Source organism: Plecotus auritus (assembly GCF_963455305.1).
Source record: "Plecotus auritus genome assembly, chromosome: 9".
Classification (NCBI taxonomy): Eukaryota; Metazoa; Chordata; class Mammalia; order Chiroptera; family Vespertilionidae; genus Plecotus; species Plecotus auritus.
In genome coordinates this window covers 76,904,120-76,919,476 of record NC_137783.1, presented here as the reverse complement: position 1 = coordinate 76,919,476, position 15,357 = coordinate 76,904,120, and the positions used below count along the sequence as shown (strand labels likewise).

General features: G+C 34.7%; 1 protein-coding gene across 2 annotated transcripts in view; it reads right to left on the bottom strand.

Moving 5' to 3' along the window:
- DYNC2H1 (dynein cytoplasmic 2 heavy chain 1) overlaps nucleotides 1–15,357 on the bottom strand; it is a 378,097-nt gene that overhangs the window by 187,770 nt on the left and 174,970 nt on the right. The window contains exons 64-66 of one of the 2 annotated variants that reach the window (XM_080641013.1): nucleotides 10,763–10,783; nucleotides 9,046–9,144; nucleotides 7,360–7,483 (exon numbers count right to left, since the gene is read on the bottom strand). In XM_080641013.1, coding sequence (XP_080497139.1) covers nucleotides 7,360–7,483; nucleotides 9,046–9,144; nucleotides 10,763–10,783 — 244 coding nt within the window. The remainder of the gene's footprint in view (nucleotides 1–7,359; nucleotides 7,484–9,045; nucleotides 9,145–10,762; nucleotides 10,784–15,357) is intronic. The other variant, XM_080641014.1, reaches the window with a different exon arrangement.

Below are 15,357 nucleotides of genomic sequence, written 5' to 3'. Positions count from 1 at the left end.
GCGTCTGGGTCTGAAGGCGCTAAGAGGAAGGGAGAGCACGTAGGCAGTTAGGGGGATCAGGCCAGGTGGGGAGAGCAGTTAGGGCCATCAGGCTGGCAGGGGAGCAGTTAGGGGCATCAAGCAGGCAGGCAGGCAGGCAGGCAGGCAAGCACTTAGGAGCCAGTGGTTCTGGATTGCAAGAGGGATCCCAGATTGGAGAGGGTGTAGGCCAGGCTGAGGGACACCCCCCCACCCCCGTGCACAAATTTTGTGCACCGGGCCACTAGTATAGTCAAATATATCATATAGTCAATGTAACTTTGTACAATGATGAAAGGTTACTAGACTGTCATGATCACTTTGTAAGGTACAGAGATGTTAATCACCACTGACCACCTGAAACTAATACAATATTGTATGTCAACTACACTTTAATTTTAAAAAATTATTTGAATATATGATTTCAAGTATAAACAATTATATCTTTTTCATGATTGTTAATGAAAATATCCTATCAAATTAAAAGAGACATGTATGTATATGTGAAAAAAATAAAATACAATAAAGAAAATCATTGGGGAAAAAGACATATATAAAACCTTAGACAATTAAAAAATAAGAAAATCAACAAAGTTAAAAGTAGATTATTTTTTAAAAATTAGTAAAATTGATAAATTTATCAAGACTGATCAAGCTTATCAAGACTGATCAAGGAACAAAGAAAATATTACTATTATCAAAGAAAAGGTGACATCATTACAAAACCAAGAGAAATTAAAAAGATATGACACTATTACATAAAAAATACACCAACAGATTTGACAATTTGGATGAATGGACAAATACCTAAAAAATAACTTAGCCAAAGCTGAGACATGCACAAAATATACACTATAAACAAAACAAAATAAAACCAATGCTGAAAGGGCAGCCGCTCAGGTTTACTGGCATTTGCAATTAAAGATAGATCATCATGGGAAACTGCACTACCTTAGTAAGAAGGCACTGGGGCGCTATAGGATTTAGACTTAGAAGATTTGGGAATGGTTCAAAGAAAGTGTATTTTGCTGGGGAATGAGTGCCATCAGAAAGAGCAAACAATCTATGAATGGTATCAATAATTTTCATCTAGAAGAGGAGAGAAATAGAGTAAGACTGTTATAATTGGTAACAAAGCAGAAGTCACTCAAATTAGCTGGGAGAGAAAGACGTTTGGTTATTTTTGTGATGTGGAAAGTATTCTTGTTTCCGTGCTCAGGGTTGATTATGGTTGATTATGGGCATAGAGTGACATCTCTAATGTTAGAAATGTGAAATGCTTTATGTTCAACAAAACACCATAGCCAAGCTATTATAGCCAGGCCAGTTCCCAGCCCACAGTTACCAGGTGCTGCTCTTTTTTTCTTCTCATTTATGCAATGTTCATATACAAACAGAACTTATCTATGCTATTTAAGTCAAGACTGTGGCTATCCTTGTTGGGGAGAGTGGTAAATAAGAGCTCTTCTGGAGTGCTGATAAAGCTCTGTATCTTAACCTGGGTGCCTATATATATAATAGAGGCCTAATGCACAAAATTCGTGCGAGGGGCTCAGACCTCACAGCCCCTGGCTGCCTCGGCCCTCACAGCCCCCGGCTTCATCCAGAAGGTTGTCTGGACAGTCATTCTGCTGTTTGATCTAATTAGCATGTTAGCTCTTTATTATATAGGATATACATCCATTTATATTTCAACAAAATATTATAATTGAAATGTAACTGATTTTCTCTAGTTAGTAGGACTAATAGTGAGGAGGGAAAGGACAAAACACCATTGTCATTAACGATTATGTAAGTATGTATTATTTGAACATAACAGTTTAAAAATTCAAAGTAGCTGGCTTATTGTCTAAAAAAGACCCCTGTATAAGCCCCATATCCTACTCTTAGAAAATATGAGATATAGAACTATAAGTCCAACACATTCTTAACTGTAGAAAGTCTTCATTTACATTGGAGTTAACCTATGCTGGAGTTAATTTTGACCAATTTTCTCTTCAGGACACAAAACCTTTACTGTAGTTTAGAGAACTATGAAGACAGAATGATTGTGTGCAAGTATAAGATTTGGTCTCCTGTCCTCTTTCCAGAGGAAGTCTTATTAACTTACATGTCTATTATCTTGGTTTCTGAACCTGAATCAGGCTTGAGTATACTTTGTTTTATTTGGTCAACTTGTATAATAGATGTGACATGTGGGGTGATTGTATATAAGGATATATTCATGCCATGCTAAGACTAAGATATATCAGTACAGCCTGGCTGGTGTTGCTCATTGGTTGAGTGTGGACTCAGGAACCAAGAAGTCACTGGTTCAATTCCCAGTCAGGGTACATGCACAGGTTGTGGGTTCAATACCCAGTAGGGGTGTGCAGGAGGTAGCCGTTTTGATGATGTTTTTCTTTAATTGTGTTTCTATCTCTCTATCCCTGTCCCTTCTTTCTCTCTCTTAAAAATCAATAAAAACATATTAAAATATATATATATATATATATATATATATATATATGTGTGTGTGTGTGTGTATATGTGTATATATATATATATACATACATATATATATATATATATATATATATATATATATATATATATATATATATATATATATCAGTACAGAGATTCATGGGTCACAACCAGAGAGCTAGCTTAGGGTTTCTCAACCTCAACACTACTGACAATTTGTGCTGGAAAATGATTTGTTGTGAAATGCCCTGAGCATTTTAAGATGTCCCTGGCATAGAACTCTTGTATTGTGACAATAAAAAATGGCTTCACATTTGCCAAATGTAACCTGGAAGGCTGGTCTGGCTGTGTTTATATCATTGGGCTCCCCAGATCCAATTGGTCTAACAAAGACATACCCACATGGAGAGCCACCCTCTAGAAACAGATATAACAATCACAAACTTAATTCAAATACATAAACCCATATGAAGCAACCATGACTAAGGTTAAGCATCTGGACTAAAAAAAGCCAACAGTGAAGTTCAGCTATAATTTCTACTATAACTCCCGGATCCATACTCAAACCCCACATGGAAATGAAATAAATAAAATGGACTGGAATGATAATGAAAAAATACTTTTGACATATATTGTTAGTAAAACTTGAACTATTTGCCAACTATACCAGCCTCTTTCTTTTTTTATTTATTTTTTAATTTCTTTATTGATTAAGGAATTACATATGTGTCCTTATTCCCCCATTATCCCCCAGCCCCCATTTATGCCCCCACACCCCTGTTGTCTGTGTCCATTGATTAGGCTTATATGCATGCATATAAGTCCTTTGGTTGATCTCTCCCCCTTACCCCCACCGTCCCCTACCTTCCCTGAGGTTTGACGTCCTGATTGATGTTTCTCTGTCTCTGGATCTGTTTTTGTTCATCAGTTTATGTTGTTCATTATATTCCACAAATGAGTGAGATCATGTGCTATTTATCTTTCCTGACTGGCTTATTTCACTTAGCATAATGCTCTCCATATCCATCCATGTTGTTGCAAATGGTAAGAACTCCTTCTTTTCTACAGCAGTGTAGTATTCCATTGTGTAGCTGTACCACAGTTTTTGAATCCACTCATCGGCTGATGGGCATTTAGGCTGTTTCCAAATCTTAGCTATGGTGAATTGTGCTATGAACATAAGAGTGCATATATCCTTTCTGATAGGTGTTTCTAGTTTCTTGGGATATATTCCTAGAAGTGGGATCACTGGGTCAAAAGGGAGTTCCATTTTTAGTTTTTTGAGGAAACTCCATACTATTCTCCACAGTGGCTGCACCAGTCTGCATTCCCACATGCAGTGCATGAGGGTTCCTTTTTCTCCGCATCCTCGCCAGCACTTGTCATTTATTGATTTGTTGATGATAGCCATTCTGACAGGTGTAAGATGATACCGCATTATTGTTTTGATTTGCATCTCTCTGATGATTAGTGACTTTGAGCAGGTTTTCATATGTCTCTTGGCCTTCCTTCTGTCTTCTTTCGAAAAGTGTCTATTTAGATCAGTTGCCCATTTTTCGATTGGGTTGTTTATCTTCTTTTTGTTAAGTTGTATGAGTTCTCTATAAATGTTAGAGATTAAATCATTATCGTTGATATCATTGGCAAATATGTTCTCCCATGCAGTGGGCTTTCTTGTTGTTTTATTGATGGATTCCTTTGCTGTGCAAAAGCTTTTTATTTTCATGTAGTCCCATTTGTTTATTTTCTCTTTAGCGTCCATTGCCCTAGGGGCAGTATCAGTGAAGAAATTGCTCCTGCATATGTCTGAGATTTCTCTGCCTGTGGATTCCTCTAGTATTTTTATGGTTTCCCGTCGTATGTTTAAGTCCTTGATCCATTTTGAGTTTATTTTTGTGTATGGTATAATTTGGTGGTCTAGTTTCATTTTTTTGCATGTATCTGTCCAATTTTCCCAACACCATTTATTGAAGAGAGTGTCTTGACTCCATTGTATGTTCATGCCTCCTTTGTCAAATATTAATTGAGCAGTGATTTGGGTCGATTTCTGGGTTCTCTATTCTATTCCATTGATCTATATGTCTGTTCTCATGCCAGTACCAGGCAGTTTTGAGAACAGTGGCTTTGGAATACAGCTTGAAATCTGGTATTGAGATCCCACCTACTTTGTTCTTCTTTCTCAGGATTGCTGTAGCTATTTGGGGTCTTTTTTTATTCCAGATGAATTTTTGGAAAGTCCGTTCTAGGTCTGTGAAATATGCCGTTGGTATTTTAATGGGAAGTGCATTGAATTTATAGATTGCTTTGGGTAGTATGAACATTTTAATGATGTTGATTCTACCAATCCATGAACATGGTATGTTCTTCCATCTGTTTATGTCTTCCTCTATCTCTTTTTTCAGTGTTGTGTAGTTTTCCACGTATAGGTCTTTTACCTCCTTAGTTAAGTTTATTCCTAGGTATCTTAATTTTTTTGGTGCAATGGTAAATGGGATTGCTTTTTTAGTCTCTCTTTCTGTAAGTTCATTATTGGTGTATAGAAATGCCATAGATTTCTTGGTGTTAATTTTGTATCATGCTACCTTGCCGAATTCATTTATTAAGTCTAATAATTTTTTGATGGAGTCTTTAGGGTTTTCTATGTACAGTATCATGTCATCTGCAAATAAAGACAGTTTACTTCTTCTTTTCCAATTTGGATACCTTTTATTTCTTCTTCTTCTCTGATCGCAATTGCTAGTACTTCCAGCACTATGTTGAACAGGAGTGGTGAGAGTGGGCTTACCTGTCTTGTTCCTGTTCTTAGGGGAAATGGTTTTAGTTTTTGCCCATTGAGTATGATGTTGGCTGTGGGTTTGTCATATATGGCTTTTATTATGTTGAGGTATGATCCTTCTATTCCCACCTTACCAGCCTCTTTCTTAACAACATCTATGTGTCTAGCTGATCCAGTGGTCTTCAATTATTTACCAATTGCAAATTGCCATATCTGCCTTCCACAAGGGCTGAACAATTAGGCACACAGAAATCATAAAGTAAAAAACAATGAGAAATTGAAGAGGAACTGCACCTTGCTCATTTTTATTATCAATATATATTTGAAGGATTTTTGAATAGCATAAGTTTGATGAGGAAAAGCATTTTCTATTCCCATTACTGGTACCTTCTTTGACCTCAGTATATAGAAAGGCAGTTCAAATTGCTTAGATTAAGGACACTGGTATGTAAATGAAACTAGACACAGACTTTGTTTATGTAGTTCTGGGACAACCATCCACTGTCCCCAAAGGAAATGTATGATGACAAAAATGGCAATTCATGAAGAGCTCAATACTATGGAAAAGGACAATCTGAAGTATACTCAAGGAGAATAACAGACTTCAAAGAATGTGATATGAATGCATTGAACCCTGAGAGAAGGGCAAAAAAAGTAAGGTAGGGGCCAAGATTAACTAACTCCCTTTTCATAGTTATAAAATAAACAAATTGATTTGAATAGTCCTGCACAACTATCTGGAACAGTGGTTCCTAATGTGACCCAATCATGATGTGGAATATGTCACTTTTCACCAGATCCAGCTTCTCAGACCTTGTAACACCCATTCTCAGACAATGCCACAGATACTGCTAAAACCTGACACCTATCAGGGGGTTTATATTTAATGAACCATCAAGGGCCAGAACATAGACTGAAAAGAGTCATATCCAGATGGCACTAAAGGGTCATTCACACACACACACAAACACACACACACACATCCTTAAATATATCATAGCAAGAGCTAGCTCAGCAAATCTGAGTTAATGCAATAAAAACAGACTGAGACCAGAGACTGAACTGTGGAAGTATCTCCAGGTTACAAAGGCAAAAGACCCACTACTAGAGTTCGTTTCACAACATATCAATGACTGCCAGGCCAAATGTACTAATTTGGGGGTTAATAGGTGATCAACAAACAGTGCATGTTTGCTATTTCATTGCTTTGCCCTATTTTCTCCAATTTTCTATTTAAACCTTGTAGTGCTACCAATGTGTGTGGTATAAGTATGTGTATGTCTATATGTATAAGTACATGTCAGTGTATGTATGTGTATACACTTTGCATGACACAGTTTGCATTACTTTCTAATCGACAAAATCTGGGTTAGGCACCTCTGCAGAAAAGAGGTAACACAACAGTAGTGAGACTGCTAGTCTTAGAAAGGCGTGCTTGCAAGATAGGCCCATCCAGAATCTGGGAATTAGAATTTTTGGAGGGTTCTCACTAATCCCAGATCACCTAAGAGTGACTCACTGTACTTAAAATGTGGTTTATGATGAATACCTACTTTCCTTTAGGGAGTCTGGAATTTTGCTATGCACCAGGAAGAATGTAGCCTCCAATAAAAAGCAGCTTCCAATAAAAACTCTGGGCACTAAGTTACAATTCAGCTGTCACAACTCAGTGCAGGGGGATTAAGCACGTCCTGGGTGTCTCCAATAAAAAGGAGACTCTTGGAAGCTTGCACCTGGTTTCTTAACTCCTGACTTCACCCTATGTGTCTGTTCTCTTTGCTGATTTTGCTTTGTATCCTTTCCCTGCAGTAAATTTTAGTTATGAATGAAACTATGCTGGGTCCTGTGAGTCTTCCTAATAAAACACTGTACCCAGGAATAGTCTATGAGATGCCCAACACAGTGACTCTTCAATAAAGGCACTTTAAGTATTTGTTTACTTGCTGTTACTATTAGACTCTAATGACATTACAATCACCCTCCACAGAAAGTTTCTATTTCCTCAGATTCAGTGGCAAGAAAAAAAAAAACAGTTCGTTATAAAGTTAATTACTTTGAAAATTTAAAAAATTACTATCTGGAAACTGTCAAATATTTACCTTGAGCAACTAGATCTCGTCTCAATAATGGATAAAGAACAGGTTCTACACTGTCCATCTCTTGTATAATAAGAGTTTTCCCAAAACGTACTGCCAACTCAAGAGCTGTGATAAAGTTACTATCCTAAGAGAAAAAAAAATAGATATTAATTCCTTCATTTCCTTAATATTTATAAAAATCCTTATAAATAATAAATGAATATATTAACAGGAATACTATGAATATTTTAAAATGTAATATGCATGTTAACAATACAAATTATTTATGATTGCTTTTCTAGTTTTAAGTACTTAGCAATGAACCATTTTAGTTGAATAAGTTATCAAATAAATTTCATAAATAATTAAAATAGACATAAGAAAAATAAGGATTGTTAACAATAAAAAAGCTTTTTTGAGTCTTTCATCACAATTTCAAATTGATGCAGAAACAATTTTTCAAATTCTATGTGCAATAAGTTATTCATCCCATACTTAATAAGAACTACTTTGGTTATGTTCGAAATCAAACATTGGATGGAAAAAGAAAGGCAAGATGGTAAATTCTAGTAAACTTTTCTTTGTGTAGTATGCCTAATCATGGTGAAAGAATTTTTAGACAAAATTCTATAACCATGCAAGAATTTTAAGGCTTCCTGGCTAGGAAAAGAGCAGTTTCCAACATCACTCCAGATCTGGTTAAAATAAATTAAATATCTGAAATAATCATTATTAAGATCTACTGCGAACCATAGTGACATTAAAGTATTATGTGTATTACCTAATTTACAATTATTCTCAACACACAAATGAGATAAATATCCCCATTTTATAAGTGAAGTATGTTTTAAAAAGGCAATTTTTCAATCACCTGAAAATTATCTATGAAAATTAATCATAAAACTAGCCCTTCCTCAAAATGAAAAAAAAAAACCTGGCCCAAAATAATTTTCTTTGGAAAAGATAAATATGACAGTGAGAAGTGATAACCCAAAAGAACATGATTAAATTTCATTGAACATTTGTCAAATCTTAGGACACATCAAAGATATTCTTGGTCAGTTATAAGAACAATAAATTATAAGAGACACTGAGAGAAACTACAAGTACACTAAAAGTCCAGGAAGCTTTCTCCAAGCTAAATTAGTAACTCATTTGTATAAGATCTTATACTTGTGTCTTTAAACATAATTTAGTGTAAGTGTTATTGCTTGTCTCCCTAGCCCAGGATTGGGGAACGTTCGACCTGAGGGACGTATAAGGCCCAGGAAATCATTTGGTCTGGCCCTGAGTTAAATGTTTGACCAAATATAGCAAGCTAATTTTTAAGTTGATAATTTTGTATGGCCCATGAATGATGTTATAAATAGCCAAATGGCCCGTGACAGAAAAAAGGCTCCCCACCCCTGCCTCTACCCTATTAGACTGTCATGTCCATGAGTTCAGGAAGTGTGACTACTTTACTCACCATTGAATTTCCAGGGCTTAGATCAATGTCCTGCACTTAAAAGAAATCAAACAAATATTCTTATCCCTTTCTTACAAATTAGAAATCTGAAGCTAAGAGAGTTACATTCTTTTCCCAGGTCCCACACCAGGTAAGTTAATAGGACTCAACTTTGATCTATGTTTTCTGATTATAGACACAGAGTGCTTTTCACCATAAAATGCCATTACTAGTTGGTATCTAAATTATGTTATACACACCTGCTGGTTAATAACTTCCAAATGTGAGTCTTTCAAATGTGTTTTTAACCATTCTGTAGCTTGGGAAGAAGGGTCTATAAGAAATGGGCATACTCGACTCTAGTTCAAAAGAAAAATTATAAGCTTTTATTAAATGGAAATAATTTCCTAAAAATTATGAATTAATTACTGAGTTAGTTTTTCTCTTAGTCTTTGGAGAATATAAATATACAACCATGAAGAAGAATTGAAGGTACAGTTTTTAGCTGTACCAGAGGCCACATTAATAAATTTTAGAGTTATCAGTAGTTAATAATAGATAATAAAATTAAGATCACAGTAAATACAGTCTTATTTACTACAAAGTAACAGACAATGAAAATTAACAATATAGTAAGCAAGAGCTCTAGACAACCAAGTTACTGCCTAACTTTATATATTCTTTGGTTGAATAAAAAATAAAGGCCTTAAAAGAGAAGTACGAACTAATCACAAAAGTATTACCAAAATAATTATCAATATAATGGCTTATATTTAAAATATTCATTCTTATAAAGTGTTACATAGTTAATATTACAATATAAGTGCCCTAGAAGAAAAAATTACATAAGTTACAATTTAAGATCTAATGAACTAGGAACTAAATAAATACATTACAGATGGGGGGATAAAGACAAATATGTAATACCTTAATCAATAAAGAAATTTAAATAAATAAATACATTACAGAATACACATCACTAATTAAACTCTAAAGCAAATAGAAAATTAAAAACCAGTGAAAATGCCCTATACACAATGACACTTAGCAGATGAAAAGAAGCCATATATATATGTGAAAATTTTAAATATATGTAAATTTAAGTCATCTAATAATCATTGTTACCTAGTCAATCAGAGTTAAATAATAATGACTGATTTAATTTTTCTTAAATTTTCATTTATCTGAAAACTGTAAGCAGTGTGTGCTATAGGGAAAAGATACATGAAATCAAAGTGAAACAAAGACTTAGAACTGAGATATGTCTAATACGAAGAACAAGACGTTCTTTCAGTGACATACCAAGAAGGAGGCAGGTAGTGGGGAACATATGCCCCAGGGATGAAGAGAATTTCATCAGCAACATTGTTTAAAACTGCCAGCATATGGTGATAATAAAGAGCTGACTGAGTTTAAAACAGTTTTATTATGGCTTTAAAGTTCTTTCCAGACAATGTACACACCCCCTTTTTTATTTTATTTTATTGATGTCAGAGAGGAAGGGAGAGGGAGAGAGAACATTAATGATGAGACAGAATCAGACTGGCTGCCTCCTGTACGCCCCCTACTGGGGATTGAGCCCACAACACGGGCATGTGCCCTGACAGGGAATAGAACTGAGACCTCCCTAGTTAATAGGTCAATGCTCAATCACTGAGCCACACCAACTGGGCAATGCACCGCTTTTTGCTTGCCCCCAGAATGGACTGCTCTCACCACACTTCCCTCTGTGTCACTGCTGTAAGATCTTCACCCAAACTCTATTTCTGGAAGTTTCACTTATCGCTCCATCACGTAAATCTGCTATTCCCAGCAAAATGAGATGGTTAGTAAAGATCCTATTAAGTATTACAACATACTACACCTAGGTTTTAGATCTTATTTTATGTTAGCATTCACTAGCAAACATTTCACAAGTCTACTAAGTTTTGACTAACCATGAACATGATTATTTTCAATGACTTAAAAAGTTCTTACCCATGACTTCAAACCAATGATCTGATGCAAAATAAAAAAAGACAAAAGTTTTAAAAAATTATGTTTTTAGAACAAAAAAAATTCTTAAGAATTTCAAAGAGTATTTATAGGTTTGTATTATTTATTTATACTTCTCTGGAGAGATTTAAATAAAACCTCTAGGGTATATTTTAGGTCTGCGTTGATTAAAAGTAGTTAAAATCTACATTTAACAAATTATAATAGATGCAAAAATTGACTTTTATTCATTCATGTATCCATTTACCTACCAGATGCTGCATAACCACCATGGTAAGACAATGTGAGTGATACAGAAATTAATTAGATATCTTCTTACCCTTAATGACTTCACATCTAATAAAGCAACCAAAAATAAAAATTCTGTAATGAAAGAGTACACAATATTCTGTAAGTTCACAGGTGGAGTTAGGGGAAGCTGCTAGGAAGCAATTCAAGTTAAACTAAGAAAAATAAATTGGACTTAGTTTGGCAAAGAGATGAAAAAGCATTTCAGGCAAAGGCAAGAGCATGATGGAGAGAGGAATAAAAAGCCTGGGTACATTTGCAAAACTATCAGTAGTTTGGCACCCTAAGAGTAAAAAGTGTAGGCAAAGATGCTGCATACAAAATGGCAGGAGTAATCTCAGTCTTTCTGATCATGAACTTTTCATGCCATGTTTAAGGATAATGAAATTTTTATACTTCAGGAAACTGAAAGTCACTCAAATATATTAATCTTGGAACTGTCGTGATCAGATTAACATTTTAGAAAGATCACTGCAACAGCAGTAAAGGAAGTGATATTGGGGACAAGGGACCAACTGGTGTAATAATGTATTTAATCAGGTATACAATGATGAAGGCATTAAATGAAGCCATTGGCGGTGGATGTAGTTAGAACAGAATAAAATCATTATACATTTGAGAAATAGGTTTCACAAGACTTGCTGGATAAGTAACTGAATGTAAAATTAAAGTGAGGATGACCTGCAGATTTGCAACTTTTATTACTGGGCAAAGACTGTGTTATTTCCACTGGTAGGAAATAAATGAGAAGCACTTTATAAGGAGTGCGGGAGGATGAAAAAAGTATTAGAGTGGATAGCTATCTTTACCTACTTTTCATGTGTCACTCAATGTATTTCAGATGGGATTATCAATCTAGCACTGCACTCAAGGGGCGAGCAAGTGACCCAAGCTACCAATCAGTATCATTTTGGGGTGCTGACATAATGAGTTGGGGTGAGAGGGGAGGACAGAAAGGTGAAGACAGATCTTTAGTCTGGAAACATATACTCTGATAGTGGTAAATCTATAGTCACCAAGAGCCATTCTTAACTCCGGGTAGAGAGAATCTGAGAATGAATCCATCTCTTAAGAGGAGAGAAAGCAATGTCATGGTAAATCATTTGAATTCTAAAGCCACACCTGATCTTTTGAACCTCTCAAGTTATTTAAAAGCATGTGTTGCTTTTTTTTTTTTTTTTTTTTTTGGTAAATGAACTGTACTTGGCCACTGAAAGATTCTTCATTAAACTATTAATATTAATAATAATGATCAATAAAGAGACAGAGCTTGAGCTAGTGAGGAAGGGAGCTCTAAATAATATCTAACCTTAGGAGCTAGAACTAGAAGTCAGGAGCTCAGAACAGAGGGCAAATGTGAGAGATACATAATATGTATTTTAATTTTTCTCTCCCTGGGGTGGGGAGGACAGGAATGGGCACAGGATATTTTTGGTAGAGATTATTTTAAAATATCTAGGATACTCTATAATTTTATTATTAATACCTATAAATGAAATAAGAATAGTAACATTTTTATAAATAAAACTGAGATTAGCTAAGAATTACATGAACAGGAATAATAGAATATTAATAAATTAAACATATACAGAAACACACACATGTACAGGTATGAGAGGCAGTTTTGCAGCACAGACTGGTTTGATGACAGTGTTTGAATCTTGGCTCTACCATTTGACAGCTATGTGACCTTGGACAAGCAACTTAACCCTTCTGTGCTTCAATGTCCATATCTACAAGATGGGGTTGATTTGAAAATTCAAAAAATTAAGTATTTAAGTGCTTTACCTATATAAAATGTTAAATAGTAATATAGACACAACACAGAAAGTACTATACAAATGTTGATGATGATTATTTATTTGAAAAAAAATTCCATATGTGATTTTTTATAATTTCATATTCTTTAGACTAATATTAAATTAGTTTGCATTTCCTTATCATACTTTGAATGGCAGGAAGGAAAAATAATCTCAGAAATTCTAAGTGGTTCAAAGAAAATTAATTTGAAACTGAACTGTATATACAGTAAAAATAAAATATTTAATATATCTCTACACAAGAAAATGGTTAATATTGTAAGATTTTAATAAAAATTATAATACTGTGACATTTAAATTAATCATCTTTCCATGTTCTTTTTGGATGCTCGTCACTCACACTTCTCTACTTTCTAACAGCCTTATACTCTCCATTATCCAATTCCAAAAATATCATATAATTCATCACCCAAACCAAGACACTTTGGGGAGTAAAAGGAAAACTATTAAAATTACATCAGGACAATAGGTATAAATCATGGCAATCCAGGACATAGAGTTATCATGACCACGTTCTTCCCCTGTTCCTCAAGGACTTAGGTCATATAAGCTTTCAGTTATTCTAATAAAACTAATTCTTATTAAAAGGCCAATGGTGGATAAGTATTTGACTTTTTCATCTCACAGACAATACATGCACTTCAGTACTTAGCTTAACACAAATATGAGAAATTCAAGCATCTTTGAAAGACAAACAATGGAGTAATTGTTGACAATGAGTGGCTACAGCCTTAAATGTGGGAAAGCCTCCACTGAGAGGGAGCCTCTCAGAAAAGCGCAGGTGTACTTGGTGAGATGTGAGAGCTGTTTCAAAAATTCATCTCATTCATTATGCCTGGCCATTTTTCTCAGGGAAGACTTCCCAGAAATCCAATTTGCATGTATTTACAGATCTAATTTCACATACATCACATGGTGATGTTAATGAGATGTTATAGACATGTGCTATCCGATCACACCCTTAATTATAGCAGCTTATTCTAAATCAAGTATACTTTATAATTGAGACAGAGTATTGACCATCATGGCAAATTCATTACAAGAAAATAATTAATTGTCCTATTAAATTTTTCCAAATGGTTTTGTTTTGTCATATGAATGCATATAAGTATCTATAAGAAACTTAGAAATATTAAATGTAAAATAAATCTAAACTTATTCTTGAAATTATTTTCAAAAACAATTTCTCCTGTACTTATTATAAAAGACAATTCAGAATGCAAAAGTATTTTCATCAATAAAATTAAACTATCACCAATAAAAAATAAAAATTGTGATAAATATATCTTATCTAAAGGCTCATCTACCCCTGATTTCCTATAGAATGAAAAAAAGGAGAATACTTAAAATGTGTTTTTTAAATCTGCAAATGATTGCTTTCTTAGATTACTAAAAAAGAAAGAAGAGCTGATTATAAAACCTTAGAGAAAGAAAATTAAAATAAAAATCACATAGTTTGTAATAATATAATGAATTAATTGACATACACATTTAGAGTTCCAAATCTATAATTCTGGTGTGAAAAATAATAATGAAAGATGTTCCAAAATAAATTAAAGAACAAGCCAAATCAAATTAAAAGAAGACAAAACTGTTTAATCTTTGATCAGCAACTTCTCTACTGGTAAGATGCCAATGTATATCAGCTGATTAATAGGAATAATCAAAATAAATTAACCAAGAATGAATAGAGCCCACAATAAAGATCTAATAATACCTAACCTATGTTACCTAAAGAGGAACATTCAGTGTTTTCTTTGAGACTCTGGAGTTATGGAATAAGGAAATGGTCTGTGGGCAGAGAGAGGGGGCGACAGAGTGGAAAGAGAAAACTGGTATTATGTAGTATAAACTATTAAGATAGAAAGAATGGGGAGGGGGGGAAACATCACATAATCAAGGGGTGGAAATCATCTTCCAACTTCTATAACAGAAAGGTAAACCAAGTTAATGGTAAAAATCAAAAGTCATTTAAAGAAATGATCTGTTTGTATATATAATTTGGAATTTGTTTTTCACATTCACTGCTAATCCTATATAATAAAAGGCTAATATGCAAATCGACCAACAGCAGAATGACTGGTCACTATTAAGCACAACCAGGGGGCAGATGCTCAACGCAGGCGCTGCCCCTGGTAGTCAGTGCACTCCCACAGGGGGAGCACTGCTCAGCCAGAAGCCGGTCTCACGGCTGGCGAGCACAGTGGTGGTGGCGGGAGCCTCTCCTGCCTCCGCAGCAGTGCTAAGGAGGAGCGAAGGGTCTCGCACTGTAAGAGGGTGCAGGCTAGGCTGAGGGACCCCCGCCCCAAGTGTATGAATTTCATGCACCAGGCCTCTAATAAGGTTATAATAGTTTCAAGTTTAAATGACTTTTGGGAAACACACACTGTGAAACAATTTTCAAAAATATGCATATGGTCATCTCTAACTTATAACCCCAAAATTTTTTTAAATAAAAATATAAAATCA